General features: G+C 43.7%; 1 protein-coding gene across 1 annotated transcript in view; it reads left to right on the forward strand.

The window, feature by feature from the left end:
• Positions 1 to 20,334, forward strand: part of ehd2b (EH-domain containing 2b) — a 36,851-nt gene that overhangs the window by 10,490 nt on the left and 6,027 nt on the right. Inside the window, exons 2-4 of the mRNA XM_071360262.1 lie at positions 9,863 to 10,379; positions 12,293 to 12,469; positions 18,314 to 18,411. Of these exons, the coding sequence (XP_071216363.1) occupies positions 10,159 to 10,379; positions 12,293 to 12,469; positions 18,314 to 18,411 (496 nt within the window). The 5' untranslated portion in view covers positions 9,863 to 10,158. The remainder of the gene's footprint in view (positions 1 to 9,862; positions 10,380 to 12,292; positions 12,470 to 18,313; positions 18,412 to 20,334) is intronic.

The following is a 20,334-nucleotide window of genomic DNA, read 5'->3' on the forward strand; positions in this document are numbered from 1 at the left end:
GTCCTGTCCAGTAGCCTACACTCTCCTGTCCTGTCCAGTAGCCTACACTCTCCCTTCACTGACAGCCGGAGCTGCAATGTCACCCTCTTCCATGGCCATTATCTACAAAACCATTTGGAGACTGTTTTTAATTTACAATGACAACATCGAGATAGCTAGCTAATGAGATTTTATTCACTTAGCTAAACAGCGTGTAAGTCAGTTGAGTTATAGCCTACAAAGTGGCCTACTGTAGCCAGCTAGCTAGCTGTTGCAAAATGGCGTGATAGCCTTCCTTCTTCAAGATCCCTTTTACCCTGTACAAATCTTCCCCAAACTGTTGCCACAAAGTTGGGACAGAATCGTCTAGAATATCATTGTATGCTGTAGCGTTAAGATTTCCCTTCACTGGAACTAAGGGGCCCGAACCATGAAAAACAGCCCCAGACCATTATTCCTCCTCCACCAAACTTTACAGTGGCACTATGCATTGGGACAGGTAGCGTTCTCCTGGCATCCGCCAAACCCAGATTCCTCCGTCGGACTGCCAGATGGTGAAGCGTGATTCATCACTACAGAGAACGTGTTTCCACTTCTCCAGAGTCCAATGAAGGTGAGCTTTACACCTCTCCAGCCGACGCTCAGCATTGCGTCATGACTTGGCCATGGAAACTCATTTCATGAAGCTCACGATGAGCAGTTGTGCTGACGTTGCTTCCAGAGGCAGTTTGGAACTCAGTAGTGAGTGTTGCAACCGAGGACAGACCATTTTTTACGACAGATGTTTCTACTTCACAATAACAGCACTTACCGCTGACCGGGGCAACTCCAGCAGGCCATAAATTTGAAGTACTGACTTGTTGGAAAGGTGGCATCCTATGACGGTGCCACGTTGAAAGTCACTGAGCTCTTCAGTAAGGCTATTCTACTGCCAGTGTTTGTCTATGGAGATTGCATGGCTGTGTGCTCGATTTTATACACCTGTTATCAACGGGTGTGGCTGAAATAGCCGAATCCACTAATTTTAACGCGTGTCCACATGCTTTTGTATATATAGTGTATTTTTAGCCAGATCCTAACTGGGATTTCTAATTTGATGTTCCTTTTGACGGCGTAGAAGGCCCTTCTTGCCTTGTCTCTCAGATTGTTCACAGCCTTGTGGAAGTTACCTGTGGTGTTGATGTTTAGGCCGAGGTAGGTGTAATTATTTGTGTGCTCTAGGGCAACAGTGTCTAGATAGAATTTATGTTTGTGGTCCTGGTATCTGGACCTTACTGTCTGTGCCCAGGTCTGGCAGAATCTGTGCAGAAGATCTAGGTGCTGCTGTAGGCCCTCCTTGGTTGGGGACAGAAGCACCAGATCATCAGCAAACAGTAGACATTTGACTTCAGATTCTAGTAGGGTGAGGCCGGGTGCTGCAGACTGTTCTAGTGCCCTCGCCAATTAGTTGGTATATATATGTTGAAGAGGGGGGGGCTCAAGCTGCATTCCTGATACATCCCCCGGCTCTGATGGAATACCTCTGTGTTTATTGCCAATTTTTACACTTATTGTTTGTGGACATTGATCCCCCCCCCCCCCCCCCCTTCCCCAACACTGCTTTCCATCAGTTTATACAGCAGAACCTCATGCCAAATTGAATCAAAAGCATTTTTTAAATCAACAAAGCATGAGAATACTTTGGTTTGTTTAGGATTGTTTTTTTATTTTTTATTAAGGTTTGCAGGGTGAATACATGGTCTGTCATACGGTATTCTGGTAAGAAGCCAATTTAACATTTGTTTTCACTGGCGAAATGTTGGAGTCTGCTGTTGATGATACTGCAGAGGGTTTCCCTGAGGTTATTGTTGACACAGATTCCACTGTAGTTATTGGGGTCAAATTCATCTACATTTTTGTGAATTGGGGAGATCGGTCCTTGGTTCCAAATATCGGGGAAGATGCCAGAGCTGAGGATAATAGTGAAGAGTTTGTATATTACCAAGTTGAATTTGTGGTCTGTATATTGTTATAATTTCATTTAAGATGCCATCAACACCACAGGCCTTTTTGGGTTGGAGGGTTTTGTATTTTGTCCAGTAGTTCATTCAATGTAATTGGAGAATCCATTGCGCTCTGGTAGTATTTAATAGTTGATTCTAAGTTTAGTAAATTATAACGTATAATATATTTTAGCTCTAGGTTCTTTGTTATCGGGTCGAAAAGGTTGGAGAAGTGGTTTATCCATACATACATCTCCATTTTGTATAGATAACTCTTTATGTTGTTGTTTATTCACTGTTTTACAGAAGTGACTTGATACTCTGGAATCTTCCATCTCTCTAGCAAAGGTTTCCTCGTAAATATTCTAAAATCTGGATAAAGACTGCTGTTCCCACCAAACGGACTTGTTGAGGATATTGTTGCGTGATGAAAGACGTGCACACAATTAACTTTTCCGCTTAAGTTTTCATTTACCGAATAAAAATCGAAAGTTCAATGTGTTTCCATCTCATTTTAAACGTTACCGGTAGTTTTGACACGAAAACTGTTGCGCTAAATATGAAATGTGCCTCCTCTGGTCTTGGCCCGTGCGCTCTAGCCAACGTCTCACAGATACAGTGCAGGTTGTCTAGTCTACATTATGATTATTACGGGTAAGAGAGAGAATATTTGTATTAGTCAAACAGCAGCCAAGCATCGATCATCGTGTCACCAGAATAAGATTGTTTATAAAAATTGTTTATAAAAAAGGAGCATCCAGCTCATCACCTTTCGCCACCCTGTGAAGTTCATCATAAATTATAAATAATCTGTAGCCTAATAAACGAACTGGTTTCCCGAGTGGTAGTGGGAGGACCCACACAGCATATTATCGCGTGATTTCAAGTTTACTTCAATATGATGGTTATTATATCAATATCTGTGCATAAAGGCATTTCCACCGCCCTTTCGTGCGTTATTAATTTTACAGACTCAAAAAGATCCTTACCATGTCGAACGAACAAATTATCTGTAGGCATGTATAAAATTGTACCGGAAATTCCTGTCTCCATCACAGCTGTCGTGATTTATTTATTTTAATGGGTATGACTTTACTCACATAAACTCTGTGAATGGAAACGTGGTTATTGAGCTGTTTTCACACATGCTGTTCCTTCTTTTTTCGTAGTGTGTTTCTGTACTGATTCCCCATAGTAAAGGCCTGCGTTCTGGGTTTCTGGGTCTGTGTTTTTGGGTTGGATAGGTTTCTCAATGTATTTCTTAGGTTTTTGCGCTCTTCATCAAACCATTTTCTCATTGCTACTAATTTTCTTATTTAAAAAAAAAAAGGTGATATGTTTAATATACTATTCAGGATTTCTACTGCTAAGTTTACACCTTCGCTATTGCAGGGAAACATTTTGTCCAGGAAGTTCTCTCTCGCTCTCGCTCTCGCTCTCTCTCTCTCTTTCTCTCTCTCTCCCTCTCTCTCTCTCTATCTCTCTCTCTCTCTCTCATCTCTCTCTCTCATCTCTCTCTCTCTCGCTCTCTCTTTCTCTCTCTCTCCACAGATGAGTTCAAATCTACTGATGTGTGACTGATCTTATCCTTATTCTCTCACTGTAGCTCTTCCGGCCGAGGGAGAGAGAATGAAAGAGAGAGATAAAGACAGGAGGTGCTATCTGATCTGACTATCACCACACACAGTTACATTACAGCACCCTATCAGATGTAATGCTTCTCTAGGGGAATACAGCACCATTCATACCTATCAGATGTAGTGTTTCTCTAGGGGCATACAGCACCATTCATACCTATCAGATGTAATGTTTCTCTAGGGGCATACAGCACCATTCATACCTATCAGATGTAGTGCTTCTCTAGGGGCATACAGCACCATTCATACCTATCAGATGTAGTGTTTCTCTAGGGGCATACAGCACCATTCATACCTATCAGATGTAATGTTTCTCTAGGGGCATACAGCACCATTCATACCTATCAGATGTAGTGCTTCTCTAGGGGCATACAGCACCATTCATACCTATCAGATGTAGTGTTTCTCTAGGGGCATACAGCACCATTCATACCTATCAGATGTAGTGTTTCTCTAGGGGCATACAGCACCATTCATACCTATCAGATGTAGTGTTTCTCTAGGGGCATACAGCACCATTCATACCTATCAGATGTAGTGCTTCTCTAGGGGCATACAGCACCATTCATACCTATCAGATGTAGTGTTTCTCTAGGGGCATACAGCACCATTCATACCTATCAGATGTAGTGTTTCTCTAGGGGCATACAGCACCATTCATACCTATCAGATGTAGTGTTTCTCTAGGGGCATACAGCACCATTTGGTAGTTGACTCCTGTAATAACCTGCTCTCTCAAAGCAGACTGGTGATTAACAGCCCACGGATGAAAGGGCAGACTGTGTCTGTGCATGTAGAGAGGATCTGTGTGTGTGTGTGTGTGTGTGTGTGTGTGTGTGTGTGTGTGTGTGTGTGTGTTCGCTCCAACATTCTCCAACAGCGTTCCATTGTGCGAACAATTCATAATCATTCACTCATTTAACGTTCCCTTGAGAACAAACACATCCTCTCGGAAAAACTGATGTCTTACTCATTTCAATGTAAGGAAATGAGGTAGGCTACTAATGTAGCAGGGCTGGGTGTGAGTGGACACACGGCTGTGAGTGTGTGTGGACACACGGCTGTGAGTGTGTGTGGACACACGGCTGTGAGTGTGTGTGGACACACGGCTGTGAGTGTGTGTGTGCAGGGCTGAGTGTGTGTGTGCAGAGCTGAGTGTGTGTGTGCAGGGCTGAGTGTGTGTGTGCAGAGCTGAGTGTGTGTGTGCAGAGCTGAGTGTGTGTGTGCAGGGCTGTGTGTGTGTGTGTGTGCAGGGCTGTGTGTGTGTGTGCAGGTGTGTGTGTGTGCAGGGCTGTGTGTGTGTGTGCAGGGCTGAGTGTGTGTGTGCAGGGCTGAGTGTGTGTGTGCAGAGCTGTGTGTGTGTGTTAGTGTTTCCACTGCAAGGGAACACCATGTTTTTCCAGACATGCTCTTACAATTTTTTGTTTTTATTTAACTAGGCAAAACAGTTAAGAACAAATTCTTATATACAATGACGGCCTACCGGGGACGGGGGCAGGGATTTTTTTTTATTATAAGAATGTAGGACAAAACACACATCACGACAAGAGAGACACCACAACACTACATAAAGAGAGAACTAAGAGAACAACATAGCATGGTAGCAACACAACATGACAACACAGCATGGTAGCAACACAACATGACAACACAGCATGGTAGCAACACAACATGACAACACAGCATGGTAGCAATACAACATGACAACACAGCATGGTAGCAACACAACATGACAACACAGCATGGTAGCAACACAACATGACAACACAGCATGGTAGCAACACAACATGACAACACAGCATGGTAGCAACACAACATGACAACACAGCATGGTAGCAACACAACATGGCAACAACATGGTAGCAACACAGCATGGTAGCAACACAACATGGCAACAACATGGAAGCAACACAACATGGTAGAAACACAACATGGTACAAACATTATTGGGCTCAGACAACATCACAAAGAGCAAGAAGGTAGAGACAACAATACATCACGCAAAGCGGCCACAACTGTCAGTAAGAGTGTCCATGATTGAGTCTTTGAATGAAGAGATGGAGATAAAACTGTCCAGTTTGTGTTTGTTGCAGCTCGTTCTAATCGCGAACTGAAAAGACGAGCAACCCAGGGATGTGTGTGCTTTGGGGACCTTTAACAGAATGTGACTGGCAGAACGGGTGTTGTATGTGGAGGATGAGGGCTGCGGTAGATATCTCAGATAGGGGGGAGTCAGGCCTAAGAGGGTTTTATAAATAAGCATCAACCAGTGGGTCTTGCGACGGGTATATAGAGATGACCAGTTTACAGAGGAGTACAGAGTGCAGTGATGTGTCCTATAAGGAGCATTGGTGGCAAATCTGATGGCCGAATGGTAAAGGACATTTAGCAGCTCGAGAGCACCCTTACCTGCCGATCTATAAATTATGTCTCCGTAATCTAACATGGGTAGGATGGTCATCTGAATCAGGGTTAGTTTGGCAGCTGGGGTGAAACAGGAGTGATTACGATAGAGGAAACCAAGTCTAGATTTAACCTTAGCCTGCAGCTTTGATATGTGCTGAGAGAAGGACAGTGTACCGTCTAGCCATACTCCCAATTACTTGTATGAGGTGACTACCTCAAGCTCTAAACCCTCAGAGGTAGTAATCACACCTGTGGGGAGAGGGGCATTCTTCTTACCGAACCACATGACCTTTGTTTTGGAGGTGTTCAGAACAAGGTTAAGGGCAGAGAAAGCTTGTTGGACACTTATAAACTTTGTTGTAGAGCATTTAACACAAATTCCGGGGAGGGGCCAGCTGAGTATAAGACTGTATCAACTGCATATAAATGGATGAGAGAGCTTCCTACTGCCTGAGCTATGTTGTTGATGGAAATTAAGAAGAGTGTGGGGCCTAGGATCGAGCCTTAGGGTACTCCCTTGGTGACAGGCTGTGGCTGAGACAGCAGATGTTCTAACTTTATACACTGCACTCTTTGAGAGAGGTAGTTAGCAGACCAGGCCAAAGACCCCTCAGAGACACCAATACTCCTTAGCCGACCAACAAGAATGGAATGGTTTACCATGTCAAAAGCTTTGGCCAAGTCAATAAAAATAGCAGCACAACATTGCTTAGAATCAAGGTCGATGGTGACATCATTGAGGACCTTTAAGGTTGCAGTGACACATCCATAACCTGAGTAGAAACCAGATTGCATACCAGAGAGAATACAATAGACATCAAGAAAGCCAGTCAGTTGATTATTGACAAGTTTTTCCAACACTTTTGATGAAAACAGGGCAAAATAGAAATTGGTCTATAACAGTTAGGATCAGCTTGATCTCCCCCTTTAAATAAAGGACGCACCGTGGCTGCCTTCCAAGCAATGGGAACCTCCCCAGAGAGGAGAGGCAGGTTAAACAGGTCAGAGATGGGCTTGGCGATGATAGGGGCAGCAACCTTAAAGAAGAAAGGGTCTAAACCATCTGACCCAGATGTTTTTTTGAGTTCAAGTTTAAGGAGCTCCTTTAGCACCTCGGACTCAGTGACCGCCTGCAGCGAGAAACTTTGTAGCGGGGCAGGGGAAAAAGAGGGAGAAGCATCGGGGATAGTCACATTAGAAGGGGTGGGAGATGAGGAAATGTTGGACGGGCAAGGAGGCATGACTGAGTCAAATAGGAATCCTGACTTAATAAAGTGGTGATTTAAAGAGCTCAGCCATGTGCTTCTTGTCAGTAACAACCACATCATCAACATTAAGGGACATGGGCAACTGTGAGGAGGAGGGTTTATTCTCCAGGTCTTTAACCGTTTTCCAGAACTTCTTGGGGTTAGACCCACAGAGAGAGAACTGCTCCTTAAAGTAACTAACTTTGGCCTTCTGGATAGCCCGAGTGCACTTATTTCTCATTTGCCTGAACGAGAGCCAGTCAGCCTGAGTGTGCGTGTGCCGAGCCTTTCACCAAATGCAATTCTTGAGGTGGAGTAACTCTGCAAGATTACGGTCGAACCAGGAACCTGTTTTTAATTCTTATTTTCTTTATTAGAGCGTGATTGTTAACAACACCACTGAAAATATTTAAAAATAAGGTCCAGGCGTCTTCGACAGAGGGGATCTCGCTGATTCTATACCATTTTACAGAAGCCAGGTCATGAAGAAAGGCTTGCTAATTAATATTCTTTTAGCAAGCGTCTATGACAAATCAGGACAGGTCGTTCAACTGAGCAGCCATTACGAACGCAGGCTGTAAAACAGTGATCACTAAGGTCATTACTGAAAACACCAGACTGATACCTATCAGGATTATTTGTGAGACTAAACATCAAGGAGAGTAGCCTTTTCTGGGTGTTTGGGGTCATACCTTGTGGGATTGGTAATAATCTGAGAAAGATTTAGGGAGTCCCATTGCTTTAGGACTTGGTCAGGTGGTTTAAGCATGTCCCAGTTTAGGTTACCTAGCAGGACAAATTCAGACTTAGTGTAAGGGACCAGGAGAGAGCTTAGGGCAGGTAGGGTGCAGGCCGGTGCTGATGGAGGACGATAGCACCCAGCAACAGTCACCAAATAGTTATTTGAAAGTTTAATGCTTAAAACCAGCAAATCAAATTGTTTGGGGACAGACTTGGTGGAGACAACCGAGCACTGAAGGTGATCCTTGGTAAAGATTGCCAGTCCCCCACCTTTGGAAGACCTGTCTTGCAGAAAAAGGTTAAAACCAGAAAGGTTAACATCAGTATTCAAAACACTCTTCCTTAACCACGTCTCAGTAATGACCAACACATCTGGATTGGAGCTGTGAACCCACACTTTCAATTGATCCATTTTAGGTAATAAGCTTCTAGTGTTAACGTGCAGAAAACCCAGGCTTTTACGAGAGCAGAAATCAGTGAAGCAGATATCAGAACACAAGTCAGAAATGGGTCTAGCAACAGTAGATGGGCCAGGGTGTACATGCATATTTCCAGATATCATCAACAGTAATACAATCAGGGCACGGCGGAGGACAGGGAGAGCTCTGCAGTGCTGATTTCTGACATTTGAATGTGCATCAGACGGCAACAAGATCATATAAATTTCATCAGGTAACATGAATACAAAGCCGGCGAGAGGTGGTTAGAATAGGATGGGAGGCCAAGAGTACGTGTAACCAATAGAGAGTCCCGAGTGTGGAAACAAACATAGTTAATCCCACGGTTGGGTAAACAAGAAAGTTCATAGTCAACAAAGCATGCAGGAGTCATGAGGCAAATAGAAAAATGCACAAGAAAAAATATATAACGACTTGGGGCTAGCCATTGTAAGTTCAGAGTCACTCGCTCCAACAGTACCTGTGTGCTGGAGGCGAGCGAAAGCTCGGGAGAGAGGGGGGAGTGTGGTGGGGGTACCTGTACCAGACAGGGCGAGACAGACCAGGGCAGACGGTGAACAGATCACCAGGTGGAATCCAAGCAGCGGTGCAGCAGGCAAAGGGAGTGTGTCACACCCACTTGGAAGAAGCTTTAATTTCTGGAGGCAGATTTTGTGTAGAAAATGCCATTGGATGGTCTTTGAACAGACTCCCGCCCTTTGTTGGGCTCAAAGGCTATGACACCTCTCACTTCACACCTCAGTGCCAATTAAAGTTGTGTCTGGTCTGTCTCAGTTCCGGGTTGGATGGTGTCCTCAGGTCTCTACTGTTTGTTTGCCAAAGCACCCTCTGTACAGCTTGAAAAAAGGAATCCTTGCAAGTAGTAATCCTTCCAGGTAATTTTGTCCAAAATTAGGTTGTAGGTTTGGAGTTTTGAATCTGGAGTGAAGGTTATATTGTGGAGGGTAGCATTCTATATGTGTCCCTGCCGGAATAAATCCAAGTTATCCAAGAGTCCAGACAATATACTGTAGTGGGCTAAATCTGACTCCACGTCCGTAGGAAAAGTCAAAGCAGTAGACAGGCAGACAGGCAGTGTTCAGTAGGGTGTAATATTCACAATGTTGCAGACAGAATTTGTATGCATAGACCTGAAATCCCACTGACCTATTGTTGAGTATCATAGCTGTTCTATGCTAGGTCCCTATACATCTAGCTGTATGTTCTGTATGTGTAGCGTGTTCTGAACAGACTCTCTGTTCTACATTGTTTCTAGTTGTTTCTGTTCTACGTTGTTTCTCCTGTCACTACAAAATGGCACTGGAACATGTTGACAATTTGTTGACGGTTTTCTTTTGCAGCAGTGTGTTCGTGTCTTTCTGGATGTTTATAATTTACGTTTCATTGCTGGTTTTCTTTTTTTCCCCCCACAGAAGTCTTTTCAGGAGTCAGAGTGGAGAGGGAAGACCTCAGACCAGAGCTTTAACGACATAAAGCAGGCCGTACAGTAGCATCCAGTACCATCCTCTAAGAGGCTCGACTGAAGAAGAGGTCTCAGAGGAGAAGAGTTCACATTAAAACACAGGAAACACCTGAAAACGGTCCCAGGGTCACCTTCAAGAAACACAGACGCAACACACACCCACAGGTACTTTACGGAACTCCCAAGTCCTCTCGAAGGACAACAATCAACCAATCGGCCAATCATTCAGCCAGTCGGCCAATCAGGATGTCTCGTTGGGGCCGTAAGGATGTGAAGAAGACTCCTGAGGTGATCAGGACGGTAACAGAGGGGCTAAAGTCTCTGTACCGTCAGAAGCTCCTCCCCCTGGAGCAGTACTACGGTTTCCATGACTTCCACTCCCCCTCTCTGGAGGACGCAGACTTTGACAACAAACCCATGGTACTGGTGGTGGGACAGTACTCCACTGGCAAGACTACGTTCATCAAGTAAGATATTATACACACTAAGGTTTATATTCAGTAAGCTTTACATATAGTAAAGTTTATATACAGAGCCTTCAGAAAGTATTCACACCCATTGACTTTTTCCACATTTTGTTGTGTTACAGCCTGAACTAAAAATTGATTATATTGAGATTTTTGGGGGGGGCACTGGCCTACACACAATACCCTATAATGTTGAAGTGAAATTATGTTTTGTAGAATTGTTTTGTTTATTAATTTAAAAAATGAAAAGCAGAAGGCATGCGTCCTTCCTAACTCAGTTGCCGGAGAGGAAGGAAACCGCTCAGGGATTTCACCATGAGGCCAATGGTGACTTTAAAACAGTTACAGCGTTTAATGGCTGTGATAAGAGAAAACTAAGGATGCATCAACAACATGGTAGTTACTCCAGAATACTAATTTAAATGACAGAGTGAAAAGAAGGAAGCCTGTACAGACAAAAAAATATTCCAAAACATACATTCTGTTTGCAATAAGGCACTAAAGTAAAACTGCAAAAAATGTGGCAATTTATGTCCTGAATACAAAGTGTTATGTTTGGGGCAAATCAACATCACTGAGTACCAGTCTTTATATTTTCAAGCATGGTGGCGGCTGCATCATGTTATGGGTATGCTTGTCATTGACAAGGACTAGGATAAAAAGAAAATGAATAGCGCTGAGCACAGGCAAAGTCCTAGAGCAAAACCTGGTTCAGTCTGCTTTCCAACAGACACTGGGAGATGAATTCACCTTTCAGCAGGACAATAATCTAAAACACAAGGCCAAATATACACTGGAGTTGCTAACCAAGATGACAGTGAACGTTCTGACTGGCCTAGTTACAGTTTTGACTTAAATCAGCATGAAAATGTCTGTCTAGCAATGATCAACAACCAACTTGACAGAGCTGTAAGAATTTTTAAAAGAATAATGTGCAAATATTATACAATCCAGGTGTGCAAAGCTCTTAGACATACCCAGAAAGACTCACAGCTGTAATCACTGCCAAATGGGATTCTAACATGTATTTACTTATGTAAATAAGATATTTGCTGTATCTTCAATAAATTTGCAAAAATGTATAAAAACATGTTTTCACTTTATCATTCATTATGGGGTATTGCGTGTAGATGGGTGAGAAAGAAAATCTATTTGATCCATGTTGAATTCAGGCTGTAACAAAACAAAATGTGGAATAAGTCTTGGGGTATGAATACTTTCTGAAGGCCCTGTACATGACAGGTTAACCTATAGTCCATGGTTTCTGAAGGCCCTGTACATGACAGGTTAACCTATAGTCCATGGTTTCTGAAGGCCCTGTACATGACAGGTTAACCTATAGTCCATGGTTTCTGAAGGCCCTGTACATGACAGGTTAACCTATAGTCCATGGTTTCTGAAGGCCCTGTACATGACAGGTTAACCTATAGTCCATGGTTTCTGAAGGCCCTGTACATGACAGGTTAACCTATAGTCCATGGTTTCTGAAGGCCCTGTACATGACAGGTTAACCTATAGTCCATAACTATGTTGGTGGGGTAGTAGTCTACTGGCAAGACTACCATTATCAAGTAAGACTTTTCCCAGATTATACTGTATGGACTCTAGACCAGCCTTTATAAATTATAGGAAGGGCCTCTGTGTCCTATGACTGACTCCAGCTACCTGGGCCCTATTGATGTAGTACTACACATCATACCGTATGTCGTCCTGATTTACTGCTAGTATTCATTCTGACCTGGTGACCCGTTGCTGTGTGTGTATCAGGTATCTGACCTGGTGACCCGTTTGCTGTGTGTAACAGGTATCTGACCTGGTGACCCGTTTGCTGTGTGTAACAGGTATCTGACCTGGTGACCCGTTGCTGTGTGTAACAGGTATCTGACCTGGTGACCCGTTGCTGTGTGTAACAGGTATCTGTTGGAGCAGGATATTCCAGGAAGCAGGATAGGACCAGAGCCGACCACCGACTGTTTCACAGCCATCATGCACGGCGAGGTGGAAGGGGTGATCCCGGGCAACGCTCTCATCGTTGACCCCAACAAACCTTTTCGCAAGCTCAACCCCTTCGGAAACACCTTCCTCAACAGGTGAGTACAGGGGCGGAATCCAGAATGCTGGATGTCGTGTTTTAGAATGTTCTAGAAGGGCTTGTCTGAAGGGAAGGGGGTTGGAGGAGGGGAGAGAAAGAAGTGTGTTCGTTTTTTTTTTTGCTCTGTGGAATTCCAAGTGTCCGTGCCAAATTTCTGAGCTGGGAGGGACTTGCCTTATTTGTGGAAAAATGGAGAAAGGGAGTGATATCTCTGTAGAGAGGGAGAGCGTGGGGGGAGGTCGTGTACTCAGATATGAGCTGCTATGTGCTCCAGTTTAAAGGCAGGGTCAGAGGGCCCCAAGAGCCACAAACCATGCAGGACTAACTAACAGGTGACGTCAGAGACGTGGCAGGGCCAGGGTAAAGCAGAGCAGACTGGCTGGGCTGAATCACCCTGAGGTATTTTCCACTGCTCTGATGTGTTTATCCTGTCGTCTGGGATACCCTTTTTCATGGGATTTCCTTCTATTGAGGCAAGCTGTGGCAGCTCGGCCTTACTGTTTATGGAACATTGTTTGCTGTTATACTGAAGCCATATCAACTGTAGAGATACAGTAGATGTAACCTTAAGGCACAGATCTGGGACCAGCCTACACTCCCAAAATCCTAACCATAACCATCAGGCTAGATCTAGCATTCTGACGTTCTGACGCACAAATTACAAAGATCCAAGGAATGGTCTCTCTTCTCTCTCTCTCTTTTTCGCTCTCTCTCTCTCTTTCGCTCTCTCTCTCTTTCGCTCTCTCTCTCTCTCGCTCTCTCTCTCTCTTTCGCTCTCTCTCTCTCTTTCGCGCTCTCTCTCTCTCTCTTTCGCTCTCTCTCTCTTTCGCTCTCTCTCTCTCTCTCTTTCGCTCTCTCTCTCTTTCGCTCTCTTTCTCTCTTTCTCTCTTTCTCTCTCTCTCTTTCGCTCTCTCTCTCTCTCTTTCGCTCTCTCTCTCTTTTTCGCTCTCTTTCTTTCTCTCTCTCTCTCTTTCGCTCTCTCTCTTTCTCTCTCTCTCTTTCTCTCTCTCTCTCTTTCTCTTTCTCTCTCTCTCCCCCTCCTTGGTGGGGTGTGTTTGCGTCAGTCCTTCCTGTCTGGTGAAGCCCTGGTCTCGTTAAAGCCATCTGAATCAGGAAGTAGCTGGTGTTGTTGTTAGCGGACGATCATTAGCAGGTCATATTGTTGAGGCTATGGCACTGGAGACCGTTTTCCTTCAGGAAGCCCAGAGCATTGAGAGTCCTGCTTCAACACAATGGGTCCTGGGAAGGGAGTAGTCCGACACAGTAGCACAATGGGTCCAGCTCTCAACTCATGATCTGGTTCCTAGATCGCCTTTAGCTGTTACCTTGACTGTGTTGAGAGTGCTTTCTTTTTTTAGGTTGGTTCAGTTTTTGGTTTGATTATTTATAAAATTATCATGGTTTAAGATTTAGATTATGTTTTTAGACACATAATAAAACAATAAAAGTCCCATGATGGTAGTTAACTGTCCATTACTGTTTATCACTTATTAACCATCAGTTATTCACATTACTTTACTTTAATAACACATTTCAGTTGTTGTGTATATTACATTAGTTATATATATAATATATCACATTAGTTTTATATATATATTACATTAGTTTTATATATATATTACATTAGTTATATATATATATATATATATATATATATATATATAATATATTACATTAGTTATATATAATATATTACATTAGTTATATATATAACTTATTACATTCGTTTTATATATATATATAATATATTACATTCGTTTTATATATATATAATATATTACATTAGTTTTATATATATATATATATATATATTTACATTAGTTTTATATATAATATATTACATTAGTTTTATATATATATTACATTAGTTATTTATATATAAATATATAATATATTACATTAGTTATGTATATATAAATATATAATGTATTACATTAGTTATATATATATACAGTGGGGAGAACAAGTATTTGATACACTGCCGATTTTGCAGGTTTTCCTACTTACAAAGCATGTAGAGGTCTGTAATTTTTATCATAGGTACACTTCAACTGTGAGAGACGGAATCTAAAACAAAAATCCAGAAAATCACATTGTATGATTTTTAAGTAATTCATTTGCATTTTATTGCATGACATAAGTATTTGATCACCTACCAACCAGTAAGAATTCCGGCTCTCACAGACCTGTTAGTTTTTCTTTAAGAAGCCCTCCTGTTCTCCACTCATTACCTGTATTAACTGCACCTGTTTGAACTTGTTACCTGTATAAAAGACACCTGTCCACACACTCAATCAAACAGACTCCAACCTCTCCACAATGGCCAAGACCAGAGAGCTGTGTAAGGACATCAGGGATAAAATTGTAAACCTGCACAAGGCTGGGATGGGCTACAGGACAATAGGCAAGCAGCTTGGTGAGAAGGCAACAACTGTTGGCGCAATTATTAGAAAATGGAAGAAGTTCAAGATGATGGTCAATCACCCTCGGTCTGGGGCTCCATGCAAGATCTCACCTCGTGGGGCATCAATGATCATGAGGAAGGTGAGGGATCAGCCAGAACTACACGGCAGGACCTGGTCAATGACCTGAAGAGAGCTGGGACCACAGTCTCAAAGAAAACCATTAGTAACACACTACGCCGTCATGGATTAAAATCCTGCAGCGCACGCAAGGTCCCCCTGCTCAAGCCAGCGCATGTCCAGGCCCGTCTGAAGTTTGCCAATGACCATCTGGATGATCCAGAGGAGGAATGGGAGAAGGTCATGTGGTCTGTTGAGACAAAAATAGAGCTTTTTGGTCTAAACTTCACTCGCCGTGTTTGGAGGAAGAAGAAGGATGACTACAACCCCAAGATCACCATCCCAACCGTGAAGCATGGAGGTGGAAACATCATTCTTTTGGGATGCTTTTCTGCAAAGGGGACAGGACGACTGCACCGTATTGAGGGGAGGATGGATGGGGCCATGTATCGCGAGATCTTGGCCAACAACCTCCTTCCCTCAGTAAGAGCATTGAAGATGGGTCGTGGCTGGGTCTTCCAGCATGACAACGACCCGAAACACACAGCCAGGGCAACTAAGGAGTGGCTCCGTAAGAAGCATCTCAAGGTCCTGGAGTGGCCTAGCCAGTCTCCAGACCTGAACCCAATAGAAAATCTTTGGAGGGAGCTGAAAGTCCATATTGCCCAGCGACAGCCCCGAAACCTGAAGGATCTGGAGAAGGTCTGTATGGAGGAGTGGGCCAAAATCCCTGCTGCAGTGTGTGCAAACCTGGTCAAGAACTACAGGAAACGTATGATCTCTGTAATTGCAAACAAAGGTTTCTGTACCAAATATTAAGTTCTGCTTTTCTGATGTATCAAATACTTATGTCATGCAATAAAATGCAAATTAATTACTTAAAAATCATACAATGTGATTTTCTGGATTTTTGTTTTAGATTCCGTCTCTCACAGTTGAAGTGTACCTATGATAAAAATTACAGACCTCTACATGCTTTGTAAGTAGGAAAACCTGCAAAATCGGCAGTGTATCAAATACTTGTTCTCCCCACTGTATATTACATTAGTTTTATATATATATATATTACATTAGTTTTATATATATAATATATTACATTAGTTATGTATATAAATATATAATATATTACATTAGTTTTATTTGATAACTATATTATTTTATTCCAAGTCATCATCTCATCTCAATAGAGCTGCTGTCTATTCTGTCTGACAAAATCACTATTTGTTCAAAGTAAATAAGGCTTTAAGACTGCTGAATACCAACTATCAATCACTTAGATCATGTGTATTTTCAGGTAGAGAACCCTAGTGAAGCAACTGCTCTGTATCCCTCTCCATCGCACCTTCTTCATTCTTTCTCTCTCGCACAATGGATAATGGTCATTGTAGTGAATTACCACGTTTTCTGCACTAAACTATGTAGATTATTGACCTGTTGGAAACTACAACTCCCTACTACATCACACAGTTCAGGCTTGATCTGATTTATCTTTAGAGAAGCTGTGCATTAAACGCAGACATTTTTTGGGCAGGTTAATCGCTCAGCATCATGTTCCTCCATTATCCACATTCATTCCATTGATGTTAACTGATGGAGCGGTGGACGGGAGGGGGGTTGGGGGGGGGGGGCATTTAGTGGAATGTTTGGAAAGCTGCCCTGACCTGAGTGACCTGAGGAGAACCTGTAGGTAAATTATAGATGCTAGACCCTCCTCTAACTGTTCCATGTTGTGTTATTGTGTTATTGTTTTACAGTGGCTTGCGAAAGTATTCAACCCCCTTGGCATTTTTCCTATTTTGTTGCCTTACAATCTGGAATTAAAATATAAACCCCACAAATCTATAATTTGATTTACACAACAAGCCTCCCACTTTGAAGATGCAAAATATGTTTTATTGTGAAACAAACAAGAAATAAGACAAAAAAACTGAAAACTTGAGCGTGCATAACTATTCATCCCCCACAAGTCAATACTTTGCCAGTTTTTGCTGCAATTACAGCTGCAAGTCTCTTGGGGTATGTCTCTATAAGCTTGGCACATCTAGCCACTGGGATTTTGCCCATTCTTCAAGGCAAATCTGTTCCAGCTCCTTCAAGTTGGATGGGTTCCGCTGGTGTACATCAATCTTTAAGTCATACCACAGATTCTCAATTGGATTGAGGTCTGGGATTTGACTAGGCCATACCAAGACATTTAAATGTTTCCCCTTAAACCACTCGAGGGTTGCTTTAGCAGTATGCTTAGGGTCATTGTCCTGCTGGAAGGTGAACCTCCATCCCAGTCTCAAATCTCTGGAAGACTGAAACAGGTTTCCCTCAAGAATTTCCCTGTATTTAGCACCATCCATCATTCCTTAAATTCTGATCAGTTTTCCAGTCCCTGCAGATGAAAAACATCCCCACAGCATGATGCTTCCACCACCATGCTTCACTGTGGGGATGGGGTTCTCGGGGTGATGAGAGGTGTTGAGTTTGCGCCAGACAGTGTTTTCCTTGATGGCCAAAAAGCCCAAAAAGCTCAATTTTAGTCTCATCTGCTTATTTTTTTCTTTAAGCAATGGCTTTTTTTCTGGCCACTCTTCCCTAAAGCTCTGTGAAGTGTACGGCTTAAAGTGGTCCTATGGACAGATACTCCAATCCCCGCTGTGGAGCTTTGCAGCTCCTTCAGGGTTATCTTTGGTCTCTTTGTTGCCTCTGATTAATGCCCTCCTTGCCTGGTCTGTGAGTTTTGGTGGGCGGCCCTCTCTTGGCAGGTTTGTTGTGGTGCCATATTCTTTCCATTTTTTAATAATGGATTTAATGGTGTTCCGTGGGATGTTCAAAGTTTCGGATATTTTTTTATAACCCAACCCTGATCTGTACTTCTCCACAACTTTGTCCCTGACCTGTTTGGAGAGCTCCTTGGTCTTCATTGTGCTGCTTGCTTAGTGGTCTTGTAGACTCTGGGGCCTTTCAGAACAGGTGTATATAAACTGAGATCATGTGACACTTAGATTGCACACAGGTGGACTTTATACAACTAATTATGTGACTTCTGAAGGTAATTGGTTGCACCAAATCTTATTTAGGGGCTTCATAGCAAAGAGGGTGAATACATATGCACGCATCACTTTTTTAAACAAGTAATTATTTTCATTTCACTTCACCAATTTGGACTATTTTGTTTATGTCCATTACATGAAATCCAAATAAAAATCTATTTAAATTACAGGTTGTAATGCAACAAAATAGGAAAACCGCCAAGGTGGATGAATACTTTTGTAAGGCATTGTATGAGTGTTGTGTCATGTCCCGCCCCCTTCTCTGCTGTTGCGTGATAGGTTCCAGTGCGCCCAGCTGCCCAATCAGGTCCTGGAGAGCATCAGCATCATCGACACGCCGGGGATCCTGTCAGGAGCGAAGCAGAGGGTGAGCCGAGGTAAGAAGAGGTGGAGGTAGGGGGGAGTAGACAGGACAAGGTGAGGTGGAGGGGAGTAGACAGAACAAGGTGAGGTGGAGGGGAGTAGACAGGACAAGGTGAGGTGGAGGGGAGTAGACAGGACAAGGTGAGGTGGAGGTAGGGGGGAGTAGACAGGACAAGGTGAGGTGGAGGTAGGGGGGAGTAGACAGGACAAGGGGAGGTGGAGGGGAGGAGACAGGACAAGGCGAGGTGGAGGTAGGGGGGAGTAGACAGGACAAGGTGAGGTGGAGGGGAGTAGACAGGACAAGGAGAAGTTGAGGTAGTGGGTAGACAGGACAAGGTGAGGTGGAGGTAGGGGGGAGTAGACAGGACAAGGTGAGGTGGAGGTAGGGGGGAGTAGACAGGACAAGGAGAAGTTGAGGTAGGGGGGAGTAGACAGGACAAGGTGAGGTGGAGGTAGGGGGGAGTAGACAGGACAAAATGAGGAGGAGGTAGGGGGGAGTAGACAGGACAAGGTGAGGTGGAGGGGAGTAGACAGGACAAGGTGAGGTGGAGGTAGGGGGGAGTAGACAGGTCAAGGTGAGGTGGAGGTAGGGGGGAGTAGACAGGACAAGGTGAGGAGGAGGTAGGGGGAGTGGACAGGACAAGGTGAGGTGGAGGTAGGGGGGAGTAGACAGGACAAGGTGAGGAGGAGGTAGGGGGGAGTAGACAGGACAAGGAAAGGAGGAGGTAGGCGGGAGTAGACAGGACATGGTGAGGTGGAGGTAGGGGGAGTAGACAGGACAAGGTGAGGAGGAGGTAGGGGGGAGTAGACGGGACAAGGTGAGGAGGAGGTAAGGGGTCACAGACACACCTGGTACACACCGGGTCTGATCCCTCATCTGTCATGGTCAGCTAAAACAACTACTTCCTCCCTCCTGACCTGGCTAACCCATGTGACCGACCTCCATGCACTGAGGCAAGGAGACAAGGATATAGGGTGACAAGGATATAAGTTGACAAGGATAAGGTGACAAGGATATAAGGTGACAAGGATATAAGGTGACAAGGAGACAAGGATATAAGGAGACAAGGATATAGGGTGAAAAGGAGACAAGGATTCAGGTGACAAGAATATAGGCTGACAAGGATATAAGGTGACAAGGATATAGGGTAGTGTGTGTGTGAAAACACGAGGATACAGGGAGACGAGGATACAGGGAGACAAGGATACAGGGAGGACGAGGATACAGGGGGACGAGGATACAGGGGGACGAGGATACAGGGAGACGAGGATACAGGGAGACGAGGATACAGGGGGACCCTGGAGAGTTCTTCAGATTCCTCCACCACATCTTGTCAGGAACGCACACAAAGATAAATACAGGACAGAGGTTTTGAGCATGGAGCCTCATCAATCTGTCTCTCACTCCTTAAATTCCCTCCCTTTCCATCCTAATACTGTGTCACCGTTCATGGGGCGTGATTAACTATAACAGCATGAAGTATGATGATGTTGGAACAACAGAAGAGACTAAGCCTTGTGGAACATATGAGGGTATGTCATTGCCTCCAGTGTTATGTTATTACATTCCAACCTATCAGTTAGGAGAGCTTTCTGCTCAAGGTCCTGTTGGAGTCACATCGTAACGTATGTACGGCAGATACTGGAGAGGAAACTGTATCAGTTAGAGGAATGTTAGGAACGAAGGACTCATCAGAGATGTGAAGGGTCTGTGTTGCCCTATTCCCCTCTCCTGTCCTGTGTGTGTGTGTGTGTGTGTGTGTGTGTGTGTGTGTGTGTGTGTGTGTGTGTGTGTGTGTGTGTGTGTGTGTGTGCGCGTCCATGATGTGCTCTAAAACCAACTTCATGGGAGTGCTTCAACATGTATTTTATTTATATATATTTTATTTAAACAGGTTTTTCTCATTGAGATAACATCTATTTTCCACGAGAGACAT

The sequence above is a fragment of the Salvelinus alpinus genome, chromosome 22 (assembly GCF_045679555.1).
Source record: "Salvelinus alpinus chromosome 22, SLU_Salpinus.1, whole genome shotgun sequence".
Lineage (NCBI taxonomy): Eukaryota > Metazoa > Chordata > Actinopteri > Salmoniformes > Salmonidae > Salvelinus > Salvelinus alpinus.